The sequence below is a fragment of the Epinephelus moara genome, chromosome 22 (assembly GCF_006386435.1).
Source record: "Epinephelus moara isolate mb chromosome 22, YSFRI_EMoa_1.0, whole genome shotgun sequence".
NCBI lineage: Eukaryota > Metazoa > Chordata > Actinopteri > Perciformes > Serranidae > Epinephelus > Epinephelus moara.
Window position 1 is genome coordinate 6,100,663 of NC_065527.1, and position 10,455 is coordinate 6,111,117.

At 41.1% G+C, this 10,455-nt stretch overlaps 1 protein-coding gene across 2 annotated transcripts; it reads right to left on the bottom strand.

The window, feature by feature from the left end:
* Window positions 1-939: 939 nt before the first annotated feature.
* Window positions 940-9,407, bottom strand: LOC126383903 (membrane progestin receptor alpha-B-like). Of its 2 annotated transcripts, XM_050034652.1 has the most exons (3): window positions 9,300-9,407; window positions 8,178-8,330; window positions 940-5,233 (listed from the first exon to the last, which is right to left on the bottom strand). In XM_050034652.1, exon 3 carries the CDS (start codon window positions 5,197-5,199, stop codon window positions 4,135-4,137), a length of 1,065 nt encoding a protein of 354 aa, XP_049890609.1. In that variant the 5' UTR covers window positions 5,200-5,233; window positions 8,178-8,330; window positions 9,300-9,407; the 3' UTR covers window positions 940-4,134. The 2 variants fall into 2 exon arrangements, with proteins under 2 accessions (XP_049890609.1, XP_049890611.1); XM_050034654.1 differs by lacking the exon at window positions 8,178-8,330 and having other exon boundaries at window positions 9,300-9,391.
* Between the last annotated feature and the right edge of the window lie 1,048 nt (window positions 9,408-10,455).

Here is a 10,455-nt window from a genome sequence, read left to right on the forward strand (position 1 = left end):
GAGAGTCATCGTCTTCGGCTTTCGGAATTACCATTATTACGGCAAAAGACGAACAGCACAGTGCAAGACATGCGGCATAAACATCTCGGACAGTCAGGCGACAACTTCAAACTTTGTTCGTCATTTGAAGAGCGGCGACAACTTCAAACTTTGTTCGTCATTTGAAGAGCCCTTCTGCCCAGTAAGTGCTTGTCAATTAGCTAATATTATCTGGTTAGTCGGTAGTTAGCTAACGTTAGCTTGATACGATACGGGGGTGGGGTGGGCGGGTCGGTTTGGTGGAACTTGTTTTTTAATTTTTTTACTAACATTAACCCGAGAAAACGTGAGCGAACATTCCGACTGGTTCATCACAAGACTGGCTGTACGTTTNTTCACTTTATTAAGATCAGATTCTGCAGGTAAAATTACAATAATAAGGTGACTTGACTTGGACTTGACTTGACTTGACTTGCCCAAGAAAAAATGACTTGGGACTTACTTGAGACTTGAAGGTTAAGACTTGAGATTTACTTGAGACTTGCACATGTGTGACTTGGTCCCATCTCTGGTGGTTAGCATTGTTGTCTCACAGCAAAATGGCTCCTGGTTCAAACCCTGGGGTGAGGGGTTCGAGTCCTTCTGTGCAGAGTTTGCGTGTTCTCTCTGTGTCAGCGTGGGTTTCCTCCAGGTGCTCCAGCTTCCTCCCATAGTCCAAAGACATGCAGGTTAATTGGTGACTCTAAATTGTCCGTAGGTGTGAATGTGAGTGTGAATGGTTGTCTGTCTCTATGTGTCAGCCCTGTGATAGTCTGGCGACCTGTCCAGGGTGAACCCTGCCTCTCACCCAGTCTCAGCTGGGATAGGCTCCAGCCCCCCGTGACCTCTAACAGGATAAGCGGTTACAGAAAATGAATGAATGAATGAATGAAGAGGAAAAATAAAGGAGAAAAGTTAGGTTTTTAAAGAAATTTAATGTAAACATAAACCAGTTTTAAAAAATAAAGCATACAGATACATGAATTATCAAGTAGAGTGATATTGAGGTGTATAGATCATTTTTATACAATTAAAATTACATAAATTGAAGCCATAAGCAACATCTATCAGGGTCCAAGCAAATCGCAAGCATTTGAATCCTTGTTTCTTTTTCAACAGAAACACTCCATGTGGCCTATGACCTTGTGCGCAAGTGACAACAAATCTCATTTCTATTGATTCATAAACAAATAGTGCTACTATGTTCAAAGTGTTGAAAGTTATTGTGAAAAATGCACCTGCAAGATGGCAAAATTGTGATTTGAACGCTTAACCTTTGGATTAGACAACTAGCTTACCAATCAACTACTGAACAAATCAGTTAACCATTTACAACCATCAAAAAACCTTGAGACATTTGACTGAGTGAATTATGAACTACATAAAGATATTATTACTTAGTTTTAAGATTTGTCACAGAAGATTAGGACGATTAGTTGGAAAATGATAAAGTAACACATCACAACAGATGGGCAGAAACAGGAGATCTACCCAGTGCAGGTATAGTTTCCTGACAAAATCTTCAACCTTGCCCAGCGGCTCCGAGGCCAGGAAGCCAAACCAGCCTCAGAAGCAGGAGGCAGAGAGAGTAACAACAATGTGACTGTTGGGTATACGACCCTGAAAAACATCACACATCAACCTGCGTTTATCAAGTGTATTTCAATGTTCACAAAGCAAATTACCTGCCTACGTGGGGAACTGAACCTTGAAACCTTTACATCCACAGAGTAGATGAGCTCTAACTGCACCACCAGGAAAACATGGTTTTCTACACCTTCTTAAAACTTGTTGCAATGATGTCATATGTACAAAACTGGGGATTTTTTTTTTTTTTTTTTGTCTTTTAGGTTTAAAGCACAACAGTCAAACAGTCACTGACACAAGCATTGGTGATAAAAGTCTAAAATTAAAACCTCATATCATTCTTTGTCAGAGTTCAGTGGATGTGCTAAACAAATTTCAAAATTTCATTTAGATTTTTTTTTTCATTTGGAATGTGAAATGTCTGGAAATTTAGATTTATTGTAATAAGCCACGCCCAGGTCCAATCATTGATTAAAACTAAATGTTTCTACATTGTACCACCTCATAGGAATTTGCAAAGCATTACTTAAGAAACATTAATAAATAAATTCACACAGAAACAATACAGCTTCAGCCCTTTGGGCTTGAACCCCTTATAATAACAACAACAGTGCCAATAATAAATGACAATCAGGTTTTGGCTGTTTGGGTTTGAATCCCTAAAGAACAATAGGTTGCCAGCAGCCAGTGCTGCCTGGACCTCAAAATGGCACATATAGACCGATGAGACCTGAAACAACCCTGAGGATATCATAACGTGTTTTCACAAGCTAAATAGTTCCTCTCACGAAATGTAAAATGATGTGTATGTTTAGGGTGGAGTCAACCTAGAACATTTCAGGATGGCATATCCCTGAAAATTACAAGATGTAGGTACCTGTTTCTTTTACAAGGCAAGACAAGACAAGGCACGTTTAATTATATAACATCCTTATCCTCGTATCTGGTCTTCAGTAACTACATTTTTGGACACACAGGCCCATGTTTTTACACGTTGACCCAGCACATTACGGCAAATTCACTTTGTGCTATTCTAAATATACAAATTTAAACCACCGATTTGCAATATCAAGTATATCCTTATGTAACTTTCCTCCTTAAAACAGAAACTGCTGTTGGTGACTTGGGAAAATGGAGGCAGAGGTTGACACTAGCTTAAGTTGGCTATAACAAGAAAAACAAATAAAGCAGACAACAGAGAAATCCCTAAAAGAACAGCTTAACATTTTGGAAAAATATTCATCTGTCCATAAAATTTAAAGCTTGGCTCAGGAGACTGCAGCTTAGTTTAGCTTAGCATGAAGAGTATGAGCCAGGCCCCAAGGAAGTGCATCGGGCTTTGAAGCTTTGAGGCTACTTTTTGGTGTTTTTTGCCTTTACATACATACATTTATATTTTTTTGAGCATCACAACAGGATTTAATCCATTTGGTCCAAAAACACTTGAAAAGCGTGGAAGTGCCGCAAGATCAAATAATTTTATTCCGTTAAAGTTAGTGGCGTGCTAAACTGGAAGTAGCCAGCTTGGCCAGCGGAAGTCTAGAGCATGCTTGCTCTACCATGAGTCCAATGATGCGGAAGCAGCGCTTCATCGGAGTAATTTCTTACCATGGAAATAGAGCATTTTTGGCTTAATGTGCCACTGAGCAACGTTCTGGAATGAACAGCTCTTAATACATCCATGCTGGCTCCATGCATCCATACAGCCGGTTCTCTAAAGCTCGTTTAACATGTTATATCTTGTTTAATCAGAACTAAAGCTGGAGTCTAAAGACCTGGACACAACAGAATTAAAAAAAATTGTGGCAGAATCAATTTCAATAGAATCACTGCAATCAGAGGATTCACCTGAAAGAGTTAAATTAATCTGTGCAAATGTTCTGCATAGAGTTCAGCTTTGGTGAATTTTGACAATTCATGCCGTTGAACAACAGCAATAAGTGTTGACGGAAACGGAAAGCTTTACAGGCCAGAATGGAGCAAAAACTAAGTGACGGTTAGCAAGCTCGTTATCTCGAAGAGCTTCATTTTCCCTCTTGAATGACTCTTCACTGATTAAAATGGTGTGCGATAGTGAACAAAATGTAAGGGGATAGTAAACAGCAGAAGAGAGAAAACAGTGCTGACCCAGCCAGCTGGCATGTTGGTGGTTAGCTTGCGACCTACAGCAGTTCACCAACTAGCCTTGCAAGTAGTCACTACATCACCACCAGCACCTGTTTCACATGGACAAGTGGATGTGACTTTGTGGTGTGACGACGCCAAGTAGGGGTTTTATGGGAGGTTATATGCCATACTATTTCTTGGTCATGTCTTGTCACAATGAGGTTTGGTTGCCAACAAACTGCAGAGAGTCATTGCACCAGTCAAGTAATAGTCCAGCATGTAAAACCCCACAAAACAACTTGTCACTGTGTGCAAATTTAACCAATAACACACAGTACAACATGTCAATCAATGAGTTTCTGAGGTGCTGGTTGGTGGATTTTTCTAGTTTTGGACAGAGCCAGGTTAATCTGTGTCAATCTATCATTTGGACTTGGCTTTGCAGTCAAGCCCTCGCTTAGCTCTCCTTAGCATGAAGGCAGCAATCAGCGCGCATACAACCACAGTGACCACATACAACTGCACAAAGAGAGCGGCATCACTGCACCTATGCAGGCGTGAGTACAGCTTCCTACGATCCATGTAGTCGAGGTGATAGACATGGATCTGACACAGGGTGCAGCACGTTAGTAAGACATGGAACACCTGATGGCTCTGTCCAACAAAATCGCACCGCCCTGGGAAGCAACGCTCCAGCAGAGGGAAGGTGAAGAAGAGGGTGCAGCTGATAAAGAATGCCACTTGGCCAAAGTGATAAATAAGGGCTGGGTCATCACTGGCTGTAGACCATGACATGAGTCTTTCAGCCACAGGAGTACTATCCCAGATAAAGGTGAGCGCTGAGGGCACCACATGAAATGCCTTACGCCCCAATGGTGGTACGCTGCGGCTGCAGTACTTGCCATAGCAGCATCCCAGACATGACAGACAGCTGAGGATGGCAGCAGTGGGCATGAAGATCCCATGCATGTATCTGTGCAAGCCCTCACTCACAGCATAGTAAAAGTGAACTACAGCACTGCCGTACTGATACTGTGCTACTCCTACATAGTCCAGATAGAAGAAGGTGTAGTAACACAGCTCAGACTTTCCACCCAGCAGGTGAGCGATTACACTGCATGCCGAGTAAGTCAAGGAGGACAGGATAAGGATCAACAGGGGCCATGAATGAGGATCATTAACAAAGTCTATAGTCTTGGCAAGTTGCCCCAATCTAGCCAGGAAAAATAAAAACGCCAGCAGGTGAGTCCAGACATTGATGGTCTCATTGTGGCGCTGGAATAAAGACAGGAAGTAGTAGCGCCAGTTCTGGTTGAGTGGTCTGTAGCCGGTGCCGATGTAGCGCTCCCTGAAGTAGTGGGGAACATCGATGTCTCTTACGGTGCCGGGCATGGAGGGTGCAGCCTCAGTCAGCATCCGGGGAACCTCCCTGATCTGCTGCAGGGTGATGAACACTCGCCCGATTTTCTCCATCACGATGGTCGCCATATCTGTCAGTAGCTGATTGATGAACGTTGGGTCCCTGCAGAGATTTTAAGAGTTAACATTATATTAACTTGAACTTTTTTGTGTGCTCTGTATTCATGTCATTTTCCATCCAGGTTCAGTACACATTCAGAACATTAATATAGCAGCAAACAACAATATTATCAAAGCTAAAGGGGTTTTGCAGCTCAAAATAAAGCCGCTTAGTTACTGGGGCGACTTGAGGTAAGACTGGAGGGTGGGCACTGTAACACTGCTGTGGAACAGCAACTGCACGGGTCGGGACAGTGTTACGAGCAATAATCACTGAATGAGCGCTGATGCTAGCTAGCTCCCACCCAACCCAGTTGTCGCGCAATACAGAGTGGTGGCGGCTAGCTAACCACTGTAGCGTGAATACTTTAAAGCTTTGTTGTGGTACAGCATAGTGTGAGTACAAAATTAACCTATAGACTGACATACACGTAACTGTTGACATCCCTAGTTAAGAATTGTTAAATTCTGGTGGAGCATTTCTACTTTCGCCGGCACAGTATATGTAGCATCAGTTTAGCAGACTAGAAAACTCAAAGACTAACGTACGTCACAGCAGTTGCACACGCATACTGGTGGCAGAAAAACAGCAGATACCGATGACAAATGGTTGAGATACCCGTACTAAAAATGTCTTTTTGTACCACTGGATGTCATAACAGGAATACAAAAAAGATAACCTTCATTTTTATTGAAAACGGTTGCCTAGGACGCTGTTTGAAGCTAAAAGAAGATGGTAGCTATAATTTGATGTAAATAAAAAATCTAATATTTTGATATGCAATTAATAGAGCCCTTCAGTTCCAGCATGAAATAATATTTAGGCCTTACGTACACCTAGTGGCAGCGGGATTTACATTTTTCTAAAATTGAAATTATGAAAAGAAGTTCATACTAACTGAGCCATGCAGTGCAGTTTGCCATCAGTAAATAGTTGTTTGACTTGTTTATGTGTTATATAGCTTTGTCTAATGCCCGTAACAAACAAAAATCGTTTGACAAATCTCCATATGAAACATCCAGGAGGCGAATGCAAAGTATAAAACTATGAATGGAGAGGTTTGTATGTCTTGAGTTTTTCTATGGACGCAGGGTTTTTCCCCAAGGTACATGAAGATGTCCGGTCACTTTAATGTTGACATTGCTCGTTAGTTTGTTAGTGCAAGACAATCTACATATACACATACATACATTATGATCTCTGTGTAGTGGAAAATAAAGTTTCTTCTGCGGTATGGATAACGACTGCTGGACGCTCAGTAGAGGAGTGTGTGTTTGGCTTACATGAACTGAATTACTGATGTGTGAAAGACAATTTATCATCATAAATATCTTTAAAAACTCACATTTGTCAAGCATGGATATGTCTTATTGTCCCTGGTTAAATCTTGTGGAGACGTCCTCATATAATTTAACAAGGAAGTAACAGACAGCTTTTCAGCCGGCTAGCTAACGCTGTCTGCTTATTGACTCCTTCGTAACTTTCACCACTGCTCATTTCCGAAAGGACACCACAAGAAAACATGTTCTTTGTTTAGATTAATAAATGGATGATGAATTGTAGATGTTTGTTTCTACCTGTCATTGATCAAGCATAGCCAGCGTGCTAGCTACGTTAGCTACATCGCTTCTTTCATTTTCCCTGCCTGGATGCAGATGAACCGATCTAAACACAAATTATAGTCTCTAAGTTAACATTAATAAAGACCACGTTTTCTTGTGGTGGCCTTTTATAAAGTGAAGAGTACTTTGTAATGATCAAGGTGTTAATAAGCAGACAGCGTTAGCTAGCTAGCGCACTAGCAAGTTGCTAAACTGTACTTCCACATTCAATTATAATAAATGGGGATGTCTTCACAACTATTAATTAAGGAATAAGCCAAATCAATGACTGTGATGATTTATCTTTCAGCGCATAAATAATTCAGTTGATATAAGCCTAACACACTCCTCTACTAAGCATTGAGCAGTAGTGATTAGCCTAAATATCCAGATTATCCAGATCCAGATAAAATTGACTCATTACAATCGGTTGAAAAACACAAAAATTAAAGAGCTTTTTACATTTTATTTGGGACTCACACCGACACCACTACTGCAGGCGTGTTGCCAGACACTTCACCGGGGCACCGGGGCTTCTGACTGGGGGCCTCTGCCCCTGCACAGCTGTATGCCTAGCAACGTTTGGGGCATCCTACTGATCTTTTTCCAAATATTAAAGGGTATGATTAGCCTGATGTCACCAGACCAAATCACAGATGCAAATTTGTCTGGAACCTCATCTTTCATTTTCAATTTCCAAGGGGCGTTATCCATGGCCATGGACGAAAACGCCTCTGGACGCAATTGGATAGACCTAAAGCCAACCAGAGAAGCCAAACACTTGATGTAACGTTGAGCGATGGACAAATGTAAATACACTACAGCGTGCCGAGATGAGCTGTGATGATGTAGCATTAGTAAGTCTGTCAATGAGTGTTGCTCTTTTTGACATCAGAATTTGAAAATAATACTTAAACAGAAAGAGCTGCAGCCATCTTGGTTGTTTTTGAAAATGCCTCAACAGCACTTCTCTTTAAGCAAGGTTCATACTTGCCATAGAGTCCAAACATTATGTCACCACATATTTTGCATTTAAAGTGCTAAGGCTCTGCAAGTTGTCGGTCATTATCTGAAGCACGTTCCAGATTAGATAAACAGTTATACATGACCCGCTCTGGGCCAGGTCTGTCATGATCCTGGCTATTTGTTTAATGTCTTATCTCTAGCACCTTGTTCTTGGGTTTCTGTCTGCATTTGTCTTTGTTTCATTTTATTGATTCATGTTTGACCTGTTTCCTGTTTTATTTTTTAGATTCCCTTCTCATGTGTCATTTCTGTTTTACTTCCTGTCTGTTTACCTGTCCCTGAGCCTCACATATCCCTTGCTAGTCCTGCAGTCCACTTACCTGTTCACACTCTCCCTTGTCTTTCACTCCTTGTGCCGGTCCCACCTACTCCAGCTGGTTCCTTGTCAGTTACTGGCGTTCCACATTTGTTTTTGCTCCTCGTGTTTCAAGCCAGCCAGTTGTGTTTTCCCTTCGTCTGCCTGTTCCCAGAATCTGGTGATAAATGAGTATTTTCTTCAAGACCCTGTTGCCATGTGGCTGCTTTTGCATTTGTGTTCACCTGCCTGCAGTATTAACCATGACAAAATCAACTTGAAACCTGTTTGGGCATGAAGTGTACAAGATGTGTCTACCAGAGCTGAAAAAAACCTGAGCTTACAGGTTTGTCTAGTTCCCAAGCTAGGGTGGGACTTCTCCTCCGCATGCAGCTGAATAGTTAAGTAACAAATTTGTTTGGGCCCACAAAAAGAGTTTTCAGTGGAGAACTGAGAAGGGACAGATATTTAATGTCTGCCTTGGGCGGTTTAAACTCTCCTAATTCAAACAAGATTTAAGGCAGTGCAGATTAGAGAGGGAGCACCGCTGATTTTGCCCAACTTCATCTTAGTGTGGTGATTTTTCAATTGACAATGAACCTACCGAGCGCAATGATTTTGTAATGTCTATTAAAGTTAAATCAAATGTTTTACTATTTTTTCTTATATTCTACTTTCAATCAATTCAAATGGCAGTGTCATCTTTACTGCTACAAATGTTTTCCAATAAAACTAGCAAAACATAAATGTTGTATCTTCAGTATTCAAATGGGAGATTAACATTTAAAAATATTGCATTTAAGTCAGATGTAGCACATAAATGATAAATGTTTTCAGCATTTTATTAACTAAACTGATCTCTGACATTTATGTTGTGTAGAAGTCAGCAACCTAACTTCATGGAATCACAGTTTACTCTTTAAACATGAGTTTGACTAAATTAAACACAATATGAGTGCTAACAATTAACATGTACTTCATTCAAAACAGTTTATGTAACAACCACAGCGGCAACCCAGACAATGAAAAACAACAATACACGCTCTCACTGGTTAGCTGATGACAGTCTCGTCTTACAGAAGCACAACAATGCGCACACTGCAACTTCATCAACACAAATATGTAGCTGGTAACAAAAGGTTCTTACCAGAGGTCGGCTGAATAGGAAGTACAGAAGTAAGTATCAAGTACGAAGTGAACATAAACGCACAGGTAAGCCCTTTGGTTTGGATGTGTACACTTGAGATAAAGAGGCAGCAGCTCAAATGTTTGGAGTATGACAAGCCAATGGGCGTGAACACTGTCAACAGACAGTTACCCTGCAGGCGTCTCAGTGTTAATGTCAGTGTTGGAATGCTTCAAAGAGTGCTGGTTGACAGACAGTTACAGTTACAGGTACACAACAACAAGTTTTGCATTACTGCAATACCTTAGTTTTCCCTCACATGCATTTTGCATTCCCTCAAGTTTTGTGTTTCCTCTGATCCAAGGCTGAGCTGTATTATGATATTGTATTATGTATTATGCAGTAGACAGTCAATAGTAAAGTGCAGAGTGAAGAGTGGTCACAGTGCAGCCGCCATAGCCATATCCCTGCCATCATAGATTCAGCCACGGCTGTAGTTAAAGTGGCTGTATACTGTCAGGAGGAATGAGCATGTATAGACATCTCACATGCTTTTAGTACTACCTGCACTGGGTGTCGGAAGGTGGGTGCTGAGGGTGCTGCAGCACCCCCTATTGATAAGGGGTGGAACATGGACTATCTGAACAACTGTTTGAAATTTTGAACAGTATATAAGGTGCCTGCCAGAAAATATATGGAATAAAAGATACTTAAAGGTGCAATTGTAATTTAGTCCTTCGATCTAATGTGACAACATCACCACATCAGGTGACAGGTGCGTAGTGGTCTCTGTGGGCTCCCTGCCCTTCCTCTCTTGATTAATGTCTCTCTCACGCCAATCTTTCCCTTTGCTTTCTTTCTTTCTTTTCATTTTTGGAACCCTGATTTCTCTCTCTTGGGGGAAAGATATTACAGCGTGCATTGATGCTCTTGCAGCATATGGAGTAACACACTCAGCTTTAGTTCATTTAAAGACAAATCCTGGTGCAGACTAAACAATTTTTTGCCTTTAAGGGGTGAGAGGGTCCTCAGAGAGCCTCCACAAATATTCTACAAAGTTCAATCTTTCAACCGATTTATTCAGCCAATTTAAATTTAGTTTTGGCACGAAATACGTAGGAATGAAAAAGCTGTAAGCAAAACTAAACTTTCCATTCCAGGATTTTCAAGGGCCCTC

Excerpts from the sequence above, each read along its gene's own strand:
- LOC126383903 (XM_050034652.1), bottom strand. The coding sequence starts at position 5,199 with ATGGCGACCATCGTGATGGAGAAAATCGGGCGAGTGTTCATCACCCTG.